Below are 19,429 nucleotides of genomic sequence, written 5' to 3'. Positions count from 1 at the left end.
ATTTTCACACACACTATTTTTGTTTCACAGTTCGAAAACACATCAGAATCAGAATACATTACATGTTACTGGTTAGACGCTTTTATCCAAAGCGACTTACATACTCAATACTGTGGACAAGGAGCAATTTGGGGTGAAGTGTCTTGCCTAGACACAACGACATGCAGTGGGGTTTGAACCTCTGACCATCTGATCCCCATAACAAGGCTATATCCACTGCGCCACACGCCTCACCCAATGAATACCTTTATTAGTCCAACAGAGGGGACATTTACATTGTTACAGCAGAAAAGAGCCAAAGACAGCTTAATGTTACCTAAGAAGCATGCATAAAAAAGTATTAAAGATAAACAAATTATAATTTAAACAAAGTTAGACAATTTACAAAATACACATCCTGTAAAAGTTTATAGGTATATATTGCACAGTTATTAACAGCATATATATATTGCACATGGTTGGTATTTAACAACAGGGGGTGTTATAGTCTGTTATTGTGTGTGTGTGGGGGGGGGGTCTACTAGGGGCTGTACTGGTTATATAGTCTGACCGCTGCTCCCTCTCTCTGAGACAGCGGGGGTGCAGCAGCCTGTCACTGAAGGAGCTGCACAGTGAGGACAGGGTCATGCCATCACATGTATATAAAAGGGGGGAGTGATGTTGACAAGGCAGTATTTTAGTCATCTTACAGTTCATAACACCTTAACAGGACTGGTGTCTACAGAATCTAAAATATTCAACAGCTTAGACTTTACTGACATATTCTAAATTCTTAGTCAACTTAAAGATAGGATTTCAAATTAATTATATGAGCTATGCACACACATGACCTAAGTTCATCAAGCAAATGCAGTGAGTAGCATTACTACTTTGTGAAAGAAACTACAGGCATAAGAGCTATATACTCCCAGAAACAAACAAGCAGTGCGGTGACGGTGAGTTGCAATGTCACGGTATATGATTTAGAGAGATGCACTGATGGCCTCTCTTAGGTGCATATACAAGTTCACAGCCTGATATGGGTCTGTTGGTGGAGTCAGATGGGACTCGCCCATAAAGATGTGGCATAGTTCGTACACATCTGGATCACATGGTATGGCCAGCCGAAAGACACATTCATTTTTGCACAGTTGAACGTGTTCATCTTCAACAGGGGAAAGGTAGTCTCTTGTCCGGTAAAGGTCAGGCACAGCATACATCACATTTGGCCGACCGCTGGGGACGTTCAGGTTTCTCGACGGCCTGATGGTGTGCGCGTTCCAAACCTGTGCAGTGTCATCCAACTCATCCTGTTAAAAAGAATGTAATACATTTAGTAAGAACTGTACATACGCATCAACTTAAATAGAGAACAACATTATGGCATTCACACATAACCACCAACCCCGCCCTCTGTCTGTGTCCTTCACTCTCTCCTCTCTTTCTTTTTCTCTCCTCTAACTCACACGCACAGCACATACACACAATGTATTAACTCACCTGGATGAGTCCCATGCAACAAAATTGAAGGAGGCTTTTGTCCAGAAATCCACCATCAAAATGCCCGTTGTCTCTGAGGTCTCCAAATAAGCACATCCAAAACTCCGCGCACTCTCTGCGAAGAAAACCCCACCAATACTCGATTCGTTGATTGGCGGTGCTGGCTCCCTCCAAGTAGCTTTCATGGGTGCCGTCTGGGCTAGTAGGTACGAGGAAACGCTGAATGCCTCGAACATAGCCATTTTCTGTTCCAAGATCGCCCCTCACCAGTCTAGGGCAGCCCCCTAAACGCTGCACTGCTTCCATGTAATATCCCCCAATCAACTTTGGGTCACTACTTGTTGTGTAGGCATTAAGCCAGATAATTTTTCTTGAATACCCATCGATACATCCATTTATACAAATGCCATATGGCTTCAGTTTATCATACGAATCCAGGTGCCAGATGAAGTTTGGCCCTTTGGAGAAGTAACGCCTTCGTCTGAGTCGTCCTGCTTGCCTTAATGCCACTCCTCTGGGATCCAGCTCCTTCAGTACCAAGCGCACATCCTCCTTCCTCACACGCAGTCCATGCACTCTGCATTTTGCATACATCCAGCGGTACCCATGAAGCTGCCCAGAGTACTGCAACTGGTTGCGAATGAAATCCACCAGGACCGCAAGCTCAGAGTATACATGTCGACGTGCATGTCCCCTCGCTCGGAGTTTCCTCTTGAGGTGTCTTTCACTTATGATAAACCTGTGCCTATTGCCAAGCACTGATGTTATGTCTTTATATTTTAAGCCAAGCTCAAAGTAAAAATCGATTAACTGCTCCATTGTTGTGGTTTCTGTGTCGCTGAACTGACCCGGAAGTACATTGAGCGAAATGAAAACCTTTGCGAGATCTCGCAAAAGTATTGCGAGATCTCGCAAAAGTATTGCGAGATCTCGCAAAACATTTGCGAGATCTCGCAAAACATTTGCGAGATCTCGCAAAAGTATTGCGAGATCTCGCAAAACATTTGCGAGATCTCGCAAAGGTTTTGCGATATCTCGCAAAACATTTTTTTTTTTTTGTTCTTCTCCATGTCCCCTTGGGGGCTCCGTACAATGCAAATGAGGAGCTTCCATAAACACAGCCAGTGAGGAGACACGCTGACGGGCCAAACGCAACAGTTTCTGAGAATCAGGAAATGTTGCCAGCCATTGATACACATACAACAATTCTTCGTCAAATGCGAGCTTTTGGACCATCATAGGAGATGGTCGTCTGACCTTTAGACCCTCATTTGTAGAAATGAGATCAAGGCCAAACCGGAGGATCAGATCTCTGCCCAATAAATGTATAGGGCAGACAGATGACAGAAGAAAACTGTGTTTTACTGATGTGGGAAATGGATGGCTAGCATCACCGTTATCTCTACACTGAATTGGTACAGAAAACTTCTCCTTTACAGTCACACCAGCAGCTCCTATTGAGTGGATAAATCTACCACTAAATTGACAATTTGGCAAATCTGCCAGTTTTACTACAGAATTTGTAGCCCCAGAATCAACCAAAAATGTAACATCGACACCCATGATAGCCAGAGTTAGTGTGGGAAATGTCTTAAATGCTGTTTCAGTGTCATATTTCAAATATGTACCCTCTTTAACCACCGGCATGTTTTCTACTTTTTCTAATCTATCAATAGCTTGCACTATGTGTGTGTGTGTGGCACTTCCCTGTTTTGATGCTGCAGGCAGAGGTCCCGTCTCACTCGACCGAATTCCTTCCTCTTCCTCCACCTCCTCCCGCGGACGATGTCAGTTTGAAGAATTGTCATTGTTTTGAGCAGATTGGGTGTCTATCTTTTGGGTGTTCTTCGGACATTCAGCGATAAAGTGACCCATTTCACCGCAGTTGAAACAAGCACCATTATTGCCAGTGTAGTTGCCTCCTCCATGGTCAGTTGGGCCTTGTCTTTTCGGTCGCGGCGTTTGTCGTTTTTCTGCCTCTGCTGGATCCCCACCCATGACAACGGCGTCCAGATGGTTTGGGTCTCGATACGCCGGGGGAGGTGGGTGGACCTGAGGGTGGAACAGAAATCCGTGGTCGAGGAGAGGGTCCCTCGTAGTCGTACCTGTAAGAGACGGATACAGAGAAGTGGATGTTTGGTGGAATGGATTGTGTGATTTCGGACAACATTTATTTTCCCTTTTTCCTTCACTTTCATCATCCACCTTTATTTTCTTTATTGCCGAGGCCAACTGCCTCCTTTCACGGCATTCTGCTTCACCCTCCCAGTATTTTAACCACTTTCTGTGACTTTCTATCTTTTCTAACTCTTTTACTTTAATTGTACTCTTCTTTCTCATTCCATCTTCACACTCTTGTAATTTGTCCTTTAGGTCTTTGATTTTTAGTTTACTCAAAGATCCTCCCTTTGGAAATCCGAACATTTCCGTCCATATATTTAATTTAGACAGACTGCTTTCACCATATTTTGCTCGCATGACATCTACAATTGGGCCCTCAGGAGGCTCTGCCCCCTTACTTTGCTTTGTCCCCATGGAGAAAGTCTTTAAGTGTTACCAAAACACCCCGTGTTACCAAAACACTATTTTTCACCCGTCGGTGATGTGATATTTGTTCCTCAGTACAAATCACACAAAAATTGATCGTAAAACCTTTTACGACGGATATACCAAATATCCTAAGGATATACCAAATATCCTACTTTTGAGCAACCCGCTTAATAAATGTCATGGAGGTTAATTATATTTTATTTTTAAACAATTAGAAATTGTACATCTCACCGAGCATTGAAGGCCTTTTGAGTTCATTGGATCTTGTGAAGTCAATCGGTTTCACCCCGGCGCTGGTCCTCTCGTCCCGTACGTTTTCTGTCGAGTTAGAGGAGAATCCGAGGATCCCGGAGCGACCACCAGCGTCCGTAGGTTTCCCCGATGGAGCTTTCAGAGATCCCACTCTTCTGACACCAATTTGTCGTGGATATTTTAAACTCGTCAATACTGTAAAGATGTACAATGAGAGTAATCAATAATAAACTGGTGAAAGCAGGCAGCGTTGTCTTTTAAGATCTTTATTCGAGGCGCCTCGAAGGTACATGTCTCACAGAGTGTAGAGTAGTCTGCAGGAGTGCACACAGGGTATAATGTGTGTGTGTGTTTTATAGAGGACTGATGCTGTGCAGGAAGTAATAAAGATAAGACTTCAACAGAAAACTGTTATCTTACAATCCTCCCTTAGGGAGGGCCGCATTCTTCAGGTACGACCTTGGCGGGATGCTCCCTTGTGGTACAACAGGTCGAGTTGCTCCAATACAATTTCTAAGCATAATATAATCATTTGGCTTTACCATATAAAGTAACATAAGAAATTGCCACTACAGTACTTCTACTTTTACTCTAGTACAAGATCTGTGTGCTTCTACTTTTACTCAAGTACAAGATCTGAGTACTTCTACTTTTACTCAAGTACAAGACCTGAGTAGGCCTACTTCTATTTTTACTCAAGTACAAGATCTGAGTACTTCTACTTTTACTCAAGTACAATATATATATACTTATACCACCTCTGTTTATAGCCTATGAAAAAAACTATTAGAAATAGAAGGCTAAAGCTAACGTTAGCAGATAGTGACAATGTATGCTAGCTAGCTAGCTCAACGATTCCTTAAATAATATTGCCACAGAAAAACTTTTCAGTTCACATCACGCTCTGCCGCTCCGACAGGGAGCTCTGCTCTGAACACCTGAACGGCCCGTTCTAACAGCTGTTCACCAGCGGTCCAGTCTGTGCCACAGTGACTCCGGACGCACAGTTAATATTAACGAACGCACCCGTAGGTAATGTAGCTGCTGAAGCTAGACCATCATCTCGGAGCAGCAGAGCCTTATTATACATCCATGAGCAGAGCCGACAGGCAGGAAGACTCGAGCACACAGCTCGTACTTCATTATAATATATAAAAAAAGAACACCATGCGTGTCATGATGGCCATGCGTGTCATGATGGCACATAACAGCTCACGGCCGCAGATTACTCCGGGTCCCAGCCCCCCCCCATACCCATGTAGATCTGCAATACAAAATATTTGTATTGCAGATCTACATGAATCACACAAACGACTTATTTTGGATTCAAAATGGCGAATTTCACCGAAAGGTGACAAGTTTGCATCACTGAACATAGACAGAGCACAACTGAAACATAACATCTGAGATGTAACAACATAATACACTTTTCGGGGATGCTTGGGAAGTGAGGAGTGAGGGACACGGCTTAGAACGGGAGTGTCGCCTGGCAGGACAGGAGAGTGTGTGCACCAGTCTGCCTTGATCTATGAATTCATGTCCGTGACACTCACTGCTGCCCACAGCTGTTTTATAGAAGGAAATTCCTTCACTTCATGAAAGTGTTTTAACCACACACACCTCTACACACTCATGACGGGTGTTATTTTCCCCATAAGGAACAAGTCGCTGCAAATTATCCCGCTTATTACACGGCCACATTCTCAACAAAGTAACGACATGACTCCTAATATTAATTGGAATGCTTTTATGGATTTAGAAAATGTTTTTATTGATTTAAAAAATAGTTTTATTTATTGATTTAAAAAATAGTTGTATTTATTGATTTAAAAAATAGTTGTATGTATTGATTTAAATTGACATTTATCCGCTAAGAAAAATAGTCCGTTGTTACAGTTTTTTAAACAGTCTGAATGAAACTGCAGCTCTCAGCTGTGTATTTACACAACTAATGGCCCATCAACCACAGCTCTCTCCCCCCCTCCCCCCTTGATCTTTCTTCTCCAGCAGCTAAATTAACAGTAGGTTACTCTGAGTGACAAGCTTACAGTTAGACACAACACTGTCATTGCAAGTGACCCTCAGTTAGTTGACTTTTATGTTCAACTGCTAAATTCGTTACTGATTAAAAAGGGCTTCTACTGTACCTAATTAACTTAACACTAGAACCGCCAGAGGTTTTTGTATAGGCCTACCTAAACCCGTCAAATCCTGCTATTAGAATGCAATTTTTAACAACATAGGGTGCTACATAACACACTTTCAGGAAAAGTCACGGACTGGGAGACTTTAATATTTTATTGGAAAAAAAGTTACATTGCACACACACAACACACATCACACAAATTGACCTGATTGGCGGTTCTAGTGTTAAATAAACTCACTAATTAATGAAACCAGTTCAATACGAATTATTCTTATTCTTATCATTCTTTATGAGCGCAGAAATAGTCTTAAAATCAGATCTGTTTTTTAAATGAAATCTGACGGCAGGCAGTTAGCTCTGATCACCTATGATAAATGCGCCGCACCTAATCGCTGGCCATTCAGCCACAGACACTGTTCGAAATGGGGGGGAGCTAGGGGGAGCTTGGCTCCCCCGAAGAGGAAGGGAGCTCCCCTGAAGGCTGACTTTGAGATAAATAGGGGGAACCCAAAACAATCGTGCATATTTGTGTCACACAGATTAGAAATGTTGAGTTTCTGTAAATAAAAGTTCTTGAAATAAATAATAGTTATTGTTCATTACAGTTTCTGAATATTTGTTTTATATTTTTGAATATGTCTGGGTGTTGCCATCTGTACGTGGCGGCGCTGCATTCTTACTTACGTTGCTATGGTTATGGCGGTGATGCCGGCGCGGTATTTGAAATGTTCGTATTGATTTTTTTTTAACTCTGGCTGTGTAATAAAAAAATATGGCAAAATGAAAACAGCCAAGCGTCACAGCTTTTGGATTCACAAGCAAAGAAGTGAAGGAGTCTAAAAATGAAAACGTGATCGGAAAACAACTTTTAGTTGGTCGGCTGTAAGCGGCGTTAGGGTCGAGCTTGACAGCTCAACACCGAGGGAGAGGCCTGCCGATGCGGAGCCTGAAGAGGCTTCAACAATGGCCACATCCGCCGGCATAGTGACACCGTCTGTATTAGTGGAAGAGTGTTTTTATAGCAATTGATCGCATCCGCGCTGCTGCGCCAGTCAACAGAGCGTGCATGTGACATATTTAGTAGCAGGATGTGCTCTGAAAAATAGGGCTCCCCGAAAGCAAATGGGTAATTCGAAAACTGGCAGAGCTCCCTCTATACAAATCAAACTGTAGACGGTGTGAAAGCACCTATTGTTTTAAATAATGGTCGTAATGTGACCTGTGAGCCTTCTGAATTACCGTGGGACAGCACATTCTAAACTAAAATGTTCAATCAATAAAGTAACATCTTATCTTATCTTAATAATATCTTCATATTAATAATAATAATAAATCATACAGTATGTGTCCGAAAGGGAGCAGGAGGAAGCAAACACAAAAATATACTGCATATTAAAGCAAACGATTGTAAAGGTTAAAGTATGAGCATAACAAATAAAGAAGTGTAATGTAAACATTTACATTATGATTATTTAATATATAAAGACTATATATTATTGAATTACAAGATTAGATATACTTTAGTTGATCTAAAATATGGATGTGTTCAAATGCTCTTCAAAACACAACTGAAAGTCCATGAAACTTGTCTTTCTGTATTTGTGAATGAAGCGCCATCTCCTGGTTAAAACCTGAAATAGAAAATCTGGCAACGCCCTCTTGGAAAATAGTGGGAGGGCTTAACATTCCTCTATACTGGTCTTTGGCAGGTCGTAGGCAGGAAGCTGTAAGCTGGAGTCCGAAATTCAGTGCTACATCTGTAACATCATATAAATCTATCAGAAGCTGGGATTTAGAGCACTTTAAACATTTGGGAACAGCCCACCATAACAACTTCTTATGACAGTGGAGAGAGACCAAAATATGTTAAAAAACTGCATCCTTGTCTGCTGAGTCATCATACTCGTCCTCTCCCTCCGCATAAGCCAACAAGGGCATTTGGTACGGAGGGGGAGGGGCAGCTTTTCCTTCAATGGTGGAACTGATGAATCTGATCAGAGAGAAGTAGACTCCTCTGCTTCCTCGTGATGTCCCCCAGCCGGCTGACGGCGGCTTCTGGGCCATCTGCTGGATGGATGTCCTCGGGATCCTGCTCCTCCCGTCCGCTGATGGCGGCTTCCGGGTCGAGTCCTAGACGAGAGCCAGGTCCCTCCTGATGTCGTCCAAGGTCCTAGCCGGAGGTTTCCCTACCGCACACTGGCTCCAGTGGTACCAGTTGTCCCCCTTTCCTCCTAGGCGGAAGGCATGGGAGGTCCTCTGGGTCACTCGGTGGGGGCCGGAGAACCTAGGGTTGAGCCACTTAGGCCTGATGACTTTCAGCCAGACGAACTCCGCTGTGTTGGCCTCGTGCTCCTCGGGTCCCCCTTTGGCGTCAGCAACCTGTGTAGAGAAGTCTGATACCAACCCCTTAGTTGTTTGTTAATCATGTCGGTGTAGTCAATGATGATCACTTCCCCTGCCATCTTTTAGTCCTAAAAGAAACAGAATCTTCAGATTTGAGTTTGAGCTTCACATTTTGCAAACCGCAGCAGCCTGTGGGAGTAAAATATCATCAAGTAGATTAGAACCGTGTCACATGTGCGGTTTTCCAATTTTGTGGAATTGTAGGAAACCTCCCGTTGCCCACAGAGCCCCAGAATAATGTGTTAGTCCAAAAACATGCTTGGTTAGTCATTGTTTTAAATCATGCAGTTGCACTGATCACATGCAGACATACATTCACACTCACACTTTCAGGTTGTAAAGTCAAGTTTGGTCAGGTTCACCCCAGAGTCAGTCATTGACAGTGCTTTTCTCAAGTAACACTGTCAGTCAGGGTCAAAAGTAATTTGGTCTCAGTCTTTTTGGCCATGTGTCGTGCTCTGCAGAGACTTTGATATTTCAGCATAGGCCAGTATCCTTTGTCTACAAAAATCTGTCATATATGGAGCGCCATCATTTATTACTTCACGATTACAACTTTAATTTTCAAGATATCTCTAACTTTTCATTGGGACAGCTGTTTCCCACATTTCCAGAAATTTGTTAGCCAAAAATGTAACTTGTACCCCTGTACTACTACTGATGTTTATTGACACCTAATCTATATTAAAATGTCTAATAGATCTATTTCAGAAACTTGTGCATATCATTATCTTCTTGAGTCAAAACATTATTAGGATCTGTAAAGCTCTGCCATGTATTTCTTAACTCATTCTATTGCTTTTCCAAAATTAAATTAGCTGTTTTTAATTTTTATTTTATTTTAAACTCTACATTTTGGACGACAAACAGTTTTCCCATAAAAAGTTCTCCTGTAGTAATATATGCCACAATGGTGAAACCAATACCTCAAATTGAAATACTATATTTTGTTTAGAACTAGCTTTCCCTTCAACATGACCTATATAAATAAGTATTTGTCTGATTTTATTGAGTGGTCAAACTCTCTTGAGTGGTAAAACTCTCCCTTTAAACTGTAGATGAATAGTGTAACAACTTAAAACGCTACCCAATTCACACATGAATAAAAACTTGAAAAGAATAATTTGTAAACATGATAAAAAGATTGAAGAATCTGTTCTACTCTGTTACTCCTAACTCCAAAACACCCACTACTGAAAGTGTAGTGAATATTTCCATCATGTCTCCCCCTTTATCCCACAGTACCTTCAGTGTGTTTTAGGATTATTTTCTAATTTTACTTTAATAGTTTATTCTTTACTGCTATTTTTAATTGACCAATTGATTAATTAAGGGGTAATACAACTTTTTATCTTTATTTATTTATCAAGTCAATTCAATTGCTTTACATTTGGTTCTTTAAAATACATTAGGAAATACCTTGTGGAGTATTGACAATATGACTAATCCTCTCTAGGATATGAAATCCGTTCATCTTTAAGCAGATAATATTTCCCTATTTATTTTTTGTTCATGATAATAACGGCATAACGACCACACGTTTTACCCATAGCTAGTTTCTATGCCAAGATTATTATGTGTGACATAATGATCAGATGTCTTGTTTGCCAAACATTAAACTTTAATCTTTTCAGTATTCCAAACCATCGTTTAAACAATCAGCCTCCTCTCTTAAATACTAAGCATAATGTTCTACACCACCCTCTGGAAAACTCTTGCACAGTTATGCTGTAAAATCATTGCATAATTTCTTCAAGTCTGAACAGTCTGAGACAAGCCTGTCTCAAGATCTTGTCATAATGAGAACAGTCAGTGATTCATTGTCCTCTTCAGCTGTAGTCAGTGTGATCAAAGAAACTCTTGTGGCACTGGGATGTCCTGAGGGGGAAGGAACCTCTGGATCAATGTGGTAAAATCAGCAGACACACGTTGTCCTCTGCACAGTAGAAATCCCCCAAAACTGCAGTTCCTCTTCACACCAATGTTGCCTTGACAACGAGGCACAAGCAAAATGTCAAAACCTCCTCAGAGATGCGTTCTTTGCACAGTTCTTCTGTTTCTGTAGTGAGCAACTCTTCACCAACACACTGATTCAGAGTAAAACCCAAAGGTGGTGCATAACTATCCAATGCTGCTGTAATCACAGCAAATCAGCTACTGAGAAAAACTCAATTTAAATCTCTCCCCCAACGGGTTACAAAATAAAACGGCTGACGGTCTATATGGTCAGGAATGCTGAAACATGTGAATGTTAAAACAAACTAACGGTGGTAGTTTACCCAGATTCTTTACTTCATCAAATGTAGTAAAACTACCTTGTAAAATCTCTTTTGTCAAGTTGACGTCCTGCTTTCAAATTATAGTCAGGAAAAGAACATAAACATCATCTTTAAAATATTCTTAAATTTGAAACTGGTTAATAGCAATTTTCTGTTAACCTAGATAAGCATGTTGTTCTTATATCTAGTAAATATATTCTTCCCCGCGATCGCGATCGACCGGGAGATTCCCAGTCGATCGCGAGATGTGTTTAAAAATAGAACAACAATATTCTGTTTTATCGTTAATGTCCTATAACATAATCTTCCTGTGCCAGAATAATGCACTTGAACGCATCAAAGCTTTGTGATTGGCCGGCGTGACCCCATGTGTCGGGGCGTGGCTGGTGGGCAGTGGGCACTATTTCGCTGACGTTGTCCATGTCAACAGTAGTGACAGTCCGCACACACACAAGACCGCAATTATGGCAGAAGCAAAAAAGCCCAAAATATATAATTTTCACTCCGAATGGGAGGATGATTATTTTTTGATCTGTTCCAATTCAAAGTCTGTCTCATCTGTAATGAGCTGCGTGGCTTTATCAAAGAAGGGTAATTTAGGAGCGGCATTTCAAAAACAGTGCACAAACGCTACGAGACGGAATTCCCTCCTAATTCTGCCCTAGGCTCCCAAAAGGTGAGGGATCTGAAAGGACAGCTAAATGCACAGCAGTCCATTTTCACCAGGCCCAACAACAAGAGCAAGGCTGCTACCATAGCATCTTATCGTGTCAGTCACGTTCTTGTGAAACACATGAAGTCTTTCAAAGACGGCAAAGTTGTGAAAGAAGCATTCCTGGAGGCTGCCGACGCACTTTTGGGGGACAGTAAAAATAAGTAGCATTTCAACAGGTTTTTGATATAATAAAAACTCAATTTAGATACCATTATTAATCAGCTGTAAGTTTTAGTTTGTTTGAACTTATTCATTATAATTATTGTACAAAATGGTATAAGAATGCAAACTTAAATTGATTATAGTCTATTATCAATTCTGGTTAAGAAACTAGTGTTGCTTGCATCCTATTTTAAAAAGGCATTTATTTTTATATTCTACAAAAGTGCAACAAAAAAAGGGTTTGATTCTATTAATTGTGTCTTTTATTGCACTTTGGCAGCAGATTCCTGTGTAGCTTCAGATCTGAGTTGTCTCATTAGTAAGCCTAATTTATACTTTTGTAGCAACACTATTTTTATATAATCACAAAGAAAGGGTTCAGAGTATTTTCTTTTTTTCCTGTGTCATATGTGGCAGCACTGTTCAATGTTTCTTGAAAACATTACCCACTGTAGTATGTGACATGTGAATACACTCCAACTCTGTATCAACAACACTGTTGTGTAACTTCAGTTAAATACTTGTATGTGTGTAGATTAGAAAGAGGTAAGATAAAGGATCTGCAGTATTTTATGAAGTATTCATCGTACAAAGGTCAGTTTTATACAAGTAGAAGTGTGTATTTACCTGGTAGTAGGCTTCAGCCTCTCTATTTGGACCATGATTTGGACTGGTAGATCTCGGCAGACTGGCAACTTTAAAAGTAGCTCTCAGTTCAAAAAAGGTTGGGCACCCCTGCTCTAGACTCTTCAGAACATCTTACTTCTCCTGTCTCTCTCTATCCTCACTGTGCCCTGCAGCTGCCTGCTCCTGCACAAGCTTCTCATAAATCACACTCGACCTCTTTGTGTTGTCCAACAATGTGAGAGGGCTTGAGCAAGCATCGTGCAGCACCTCTGTCATGCTTAAATGAGAGTCACTGTTGTATGATAAATACAACTCCTAAATAACATTACAATATATATTTCTTACCGTGAGTTTTTTATTTAATGTTTAACAAATTCTCCTCTTTCGATGTCTTATTCTAGGGGGAAAAATCCACTAATATATTTATGTCTTATAGGCTACTAGGTGGGAAAATCCACTATTATATTTAATTTTAATAAAACCTTAACCTCTTAAGCCCTGCCCCCCCAATACCGGGGGGAAAAACGCACTGCAGGACACAGCGTCTGGGGGCTTCTTACTATTTAAAAACCTATGAATGTCTTATACTCAAATAACGGGAAAGAACTCAGCAACCTGACGATATGAGCCATTTTTACTGAAACAAAACACAAGTCTCACAAGAAGCGTTAGCATTAGCCCTTAGTGAAAACAGGCTGATGCTACTTCCGGTGCTAACTAGCAAAAACGATCTTTAAAACTTAATATGTTCTGCACAAACTACCTATCATCTGAAAGCTGATACTCCACAGATTATTTTGATATACTGTAAGTATCATCACTGTTGGACACGCACTCACTGAGCTAGCAGCCAGAACAGAGCAAGAAAACAACAACAGTGTTCTAAACCATAACAATAATTATGTCTTACCGTTGCTGTTTTGAGATCAAAAGTCGTGTTGAAGGGAATAAAAACACTGCTCAAATTTAATCCAATGTCTGTTAGTCACTTTAGAATTGTTGTTGATAATCCATCATTACATTCATGGCCGCAGTGTAGGTATAAAGTTTTGCAGTCTGGGGCTCCGGCTGTCCCACGTCTTCGTCTTCGTCTTCTTCTTCTTCTTCTTCTTCTTCTTCTTCTTCTTCTTCTTCTTCTTCTTCTTCTTCTTCTTCTTCTTCTTCTTCTTCTTCTTCAATGGCAAATCGCTTCCACTTGGAGCATATATCGCCACCTACTGTTGAGTTATTAAATGTTCATACTAAATCCTTGTCCTCAGACCAGTGCTTTTGAGGAATTTGAAGATCAGCTTGTTTGCTTCATTTCTTGATTTACTTTCGTATATTGACTTGAAATCCATGTCCTTGACGTTGAGTTGTTCCAGTGCAGTTTTCAGAATGAATCTTTGTCTGTTATAATCCGGGCAGCTAAAAAAAAACATGATGTATTGTCTCTGGTTGTTGGCAACCATCACAATTGCCATTTGGATGTTTTCCAATCAGATGCAATGATGAGTTTAATCCTGAGTGTCCCAATTTTATCCTGCTGTTAATGCTCTGTTCTCTTCTACTACTCCCCCAAGTGCTTTCTGTTCCTACTTCGCTTTGTATCTGGTATAAATGTCTTCCTTTGGTGTTACTGTCCCATAGTCTTTGCCATTGTTGCTTGATAACCACTTTAGTAAAAGATTTGTCTTCTGCTCTACTGATGGGTACCATAATATCAATCTGGTTTGCTTTCAAACCACATTTTGCCAGTTGATCCACTACTTCATTCCCTCTAATACCCACATGCGCTGGAACCCACACAAATTGCACAACAATTCCAAGATGAACTAACCTAAACATGATGTGTAAAATGTCATGTAAAATATCCTGATGACATTCTGAAGAGAAGTTGTCTATACTCTCCAGAGCTGCACTGGAGTCAGAGCAAATGACCACTCGCATTGATTGTATTTCCTCTACCCACTGAAGTGCCAGATAGATAGCCATTATCTCTACTGTATATACTGCAATGTGATCACTTGTACGCTTTCCCACTTTGACTTTTAACTCAGGAACATAAAATGCACAACTAGTTAGACCATTTTCTGGATTTTTGGATCCATCAGTAAATATTTGTATAAACTGCCCATATTGTTCACATAAGCCTGTACATTGATTTTGTTTTTCATTGATTGTAACCGTTTCAATAATGATAAATCTACGATAGGTTGAGGTATCAACCATGGTGGAACAGCTGATAACAACACCGTCGGATTAATATTCCATTCTTTAACTTTGAATTCCTTACATATTTCCGAAACACAAACACAAAAAAATTCTTTTTTTATTTTGTTAATTTCCCAACTTGTTTGTACAGTTTGTTTAGTAGGGTGAGTATCTTTATGACCCTGTAGATTTGCCAAGTAATTAACAATTAACTGTTTTTTCCTCAAAGAAATTGGTATTTCTCCGACCTCTACCTGAAGTGCCGACACTGGTGTAGATCTTACTGCCCCACAGCATATCCTTAGTGCTTGTGCCTGGACTCTATCAAATTTTTGAAGAGAAGAATATGCAGCTGAACCATACACTATTAGTCCGTATTCTATGGCTGATCTTAGTAAGGCTGTGTATACGTTCCTCAAAGCAGCTTTATCAGCCCCCCACTTAGTGCCTGCCAAGCACCTCATAACATTTAAAACCCTTTTACATTTATCTACTACTTTATCAATGTGAGTACTCCATGTGACTCTCTCGTCCAACCATATTCCCAGACATGTAAATGTCTTCACTTTCTTTAGATCTTGACCATAAAGTTTTAACCTAACCTCCTCACCTATCCTTTTCCTCATAAAAAATAAAGTTTCAGTTTTTTCCACCGACAATCTAAACCCCCATGTCAGAGACCAGCTTTCAATTTCCGTAATGGTTTTCCTGAATCTTAGCTACAATATATTTTACATTTCTGCCCCTTTTCCAAATAGCTCCATCATCTGCAAAAAGTGACTTACCAATATCAGATCCTACTTGTGTATATATATCATTGATCATAATAGAAAATAAAAGAGGACTGATGACACTCCCCTGCGGGGTTCCATTTTCAACTTCATGCCTTCGAGAATATGAATGAAAACTATTTTCTATCTTCTCCACCCTCTTAGACCCCCCCAAAGCCCCTTCCCCCTCCTCCCTTCTGTCAAGCGACTTTGTTAACCACTTTGAAAAAAAAGTTGATGATATTCGCTCTTCTTTTTCTGACTCACCTTTACTCACCACTGGGTCACCAGACCCGCCCTTCACCCACACACTAACCTCCATTCCCCCTCTCTCTCCAAGTGAGGTTCTTACCCTCGTTACCTCTGCCTGTCCTACCACCTGTTCTCTGGACCCTATCCCCTCAAACCTCCTTCAGACTATCGCTCCTGATATTCTACCGTTTCTCACCCATTTCATCAACACTTCTCTAACTTCTGGTCACTTTCCAAACAGTCTCAAGTAGGCAAGATTAAAACCTCTCCTAAAGAAACCCACTCTCAACCCGTCTGATGTTATAAACTACAGGCCTGTCTCTCTCCTCCCGTTTTTGTCTAAAACACTTGAACGCGCTGTCTTTAAACAACTCTCCTCTTATCTCCTTCAGAAAAACCTTCTGGATCCGCACCAGTCTGGTTTCAAGGCAGGTCACTCAACAGAAACTGCCCTCCTTGCTGTCAATGAGGAACTGCACACGGCTAAAGCAGCATCCCTCTCCTCTGTCATCATCCTTCTGGACCTGTCTGCTGCATTCGACAAGGTGAATCATCAGATCCTCCTTCGCACTCTCCAAGAACTTGGAGTTTCAGGCACTGCACTTTCCCTCCTCACCTCATACCTCAAAGACCGTACCTACAGGGTAACTTGGAGAGGGTCCGAGTCCGAGCCTTGTCAATTAACTACAGGGGTCCCTCAGGGGTCTGTTCTTGGTCCCCTCCTCTTCTCCTTGTACACAAACTCGCTCGGGTCTGTCATTAGCCCGCATGGTTTTTCATATCACTGCTACGCTGACGACACCCAACTAATTCTGTCCTTTTCCCGCTCAGAGACCCAGGTCGTCGCACGCATCTCTGCTTGCCTAGCAGACATCTCTCAGTGGATGTCTGCTCATCACCTCAAGCTCAACCTTGACAAGACTGAACTGCTTTTCCTTCCGGGAAAAGATTGTCCCACTCTTGACCTAACAATCAACATCGGCACCTCTGTTGTTTCCCTGACTCAGACTGCAAGGAATCCGGGTGTGATCCTGGATAACAAACGGTCCTTCACTGCAAACATCGCTGCTACAACCCGCTGCTGCAGATACACTCTTTACAACATCAGGAGGATACGTCCCCAGCTGAGCCAGAAATCAGTGCAGGTTCTGGTCCAGGCTCTCGTCATCTCACGCCTAGACTACTGCAACTCCCTCCTGGCTGGTCTACCTGCATGTGCCATCCGACCTCTGCAGCTCATCCAGAATGCAGCGGCTCGTCTGGTCTTCAACCTTCCAAAATTCTCCCACACCACGCCGCTCCTCCGCTCCCTTCACTGGCTTCTGGTAACTGCTAGAATCCACTTCAAGACACTGGTACTTGCGTACCATGCTGCGAATGGATCTGGCCCTTCCTACATCCAGGACATGGTTAAACCGTACACCCCAGCACGTGCACTCCGCTCTGCATCGGCCAAACAGCTCGCTGCACCCGCACTGCGAGGTGCAGCGAAAACTCATCTCTTTCGACTCCACTTCGAGCGATAGAATTACTAACAAAGCACTTATATACTAATAAAGGGCTGGCTTATCTAAAGCCAGTTGAGTAACACTTGAAATGTTCGGCTCTATGAAACCTGATGTACTTATATGATTCTGTTTTCTTCAAGGTTGTATCTTCCTGGTCGAATGCACTTATTGTAAGTCGCTTTGGATAAAAGCGTCAGCTAAATGCAATGTAATGTAATGTAATGTAATGAATTGACAACTCGGACTCTGATGGCACGGCCAAACAAAAGATCCATAATCCAATTATATAAATTACCTCCCAGACCCATAATGTCAAGTTTTATTAATAATCCTTCCTTCCACATCATATCGTAAGCTTTTTCCACATCAAAGAATACAGCTACAACACACTCCTTGTTCGCTTGGGCTTTCCTGACTTCAGACTCCAGGCACAGCAGTGGATCTAAAGTACTCCGCCCTCTTCTAAACCCACTCTGAGAAGGAGTCATTAGTTCATTTTTCTCAATGTAGTATGTCAGCCTTTCTGTTATCATTCTTTCCGTAACTTTACACAAGTGCGATGTCAGAGCTATAGGTCTATAACGGCTTGGACTGGTTGGATCTTTCCCAGGTTTTCTAATAGGAATAATGACAGACTCTTTCCATATTATTGGCAGCTTCCCTTTCTCTCAGATCTTATTGTACATCTCCAGCAGCTTTCCTAATGCAAAATCACTTAATTTGGTCAACATTATATAACATACATTATCTTTCCCAGGAGCAGTCATTTTACACTTACTTAATGCTCTTCTCAACTCTTGAATAGAAAAAGGTATATTTACAACACTCTGCGACAAATGTCTTTCTTCATATACATTAGGATGTTCATCTAACACTTCCTGCCTCCTGATCTTAACTTCTTTTGTCAAATTTTCCGAAGAATGAACTTTGACAAAATGTTTAGCTAGAATTTCTGCCTTCTCCAAAGCACCAGTGGCAACTTCCCCTCCATTCTCTAACACTGGCAGGTTACTCTGATGTCTTATTCCCCTCATCTTCTTAACCATTCCCCATACTTTATCTAATGGTGTAGTTCTCCCAATACTTGAACAGAATCCTCTCCAACACTCCCTTTTTGCTCTTTTAACAATGTTCCTTACCTGAGCCTGTGCCTTTTTATATTCTAATAAATTGTGTAATGAATGTGTCTTTCTTAGCTTTCCAAACAGCCTGATTTTGTTTCGGATTGCATCATTACATTCTTTGTTCCACCACGGTACCATCTTAACACATTTACTAAGTTTAACAGTTTTATTCCCAATAGTTTGATTAGCGCTTTTAATTATATTTGAAGTAAATTGCTCATTTATTTCATCAATACTTCCTGCCATATCAATCTGATCAAATTCATTATCACACAATTTAGCAAACATCTCCCAATTTGCTTTAGAAAAAGTCCATCTCATGATACCGTCTAGCTCAACCACATGACTTATATCAAACTTGATTATAATTGGAAGATGATCACTCCCAATACTGTTATTTGCCAATACTTCCCAACTGCTACCAGAAGCTAATTCACTTGTTACAAGAGTTAGGTCGATCGCAGACTCTGTTCCATCTCTAAAATTGAGTCTTGTACCTTGCCCATTATTTAAACAAACTAATTCCTTTGCCTCCATTAAGTCCTCCACCACCTGTCCGTTGTAATCTGTTGATCTCCCTCCCCACATTGTATTATGTGCATTAAAATCACCACACCATATTAATTCATTTCCTTGGCAAAGACTGTCTAATTCCTCTATTTTGAGTTTATTACATGGATTATAAAAATTCAGGACACTAATTTTCCTTTTATTAATCCAAACTTCTACACCCACTATTTCTAAATCATGACTATTCTTAAATGTTAGCCTACTATAAGACATTACTTCTCTGATAAAGATTGCACATCCCCCTCCCTGGCCATCATTTCTATCTTGTCTTATAGCAGTATATCCCCTAATTATGAAGTCCAAATGAGTCTTCAGCCATGTTTCTTGAATACAAATAACGTCTGGTTTTTCTTTTAACTGATATAGGTCTTGAATTCTTGTCCATTTGCAATAAGGCTT

The 19,429-nt window shown here is 41.0% G+C and overlaps 1 protein-coding gene across 1 annotated transcript; it reads right to left on the bottom strand.

Moving 5' to 3' along the window:
* Positions 1–233: 233 nt before the first annotated feature.
* On the bottom strand, positions 234–2,384 carry LOC307024965 (uncharacterized protein). Its single transcript, XM_079659497.1, has 2 exons — positions 1,480–2,384; positions 234–1,289 (listed from the first exon to the last, which is right to left on the bottom strand). Exons 1-2 carry the CDS (start codon positions 2,296–2,298, stop codon positions 963–965), a joined length of 1,146 nt encoding a protein of 381 aa, XP_079515623.1. The 5' UTR covers positions 2,299–2,384; the 3' UTR covers positions 234–962.
* Between the last annotated feature and the right edge of the window lie 17,045 nt (positions 2,385–19,429).

The sequence above is a fragment of the Notothenia rossii genome (genome assembly GCF_949606895.1).
Source record: "Notothenia rossii genome assembly, chromosome: 11".
NCBI lineage: Eukaryota > Metazoa > Chordata > Actinopteri > Perciformes > Nototheniidae > Notothenia > Notothenia rossii.
Note: the sequence above shows the minus strand (reverse complement) of the source record. Positions and strands in the feature narration are given on the sequence as shown.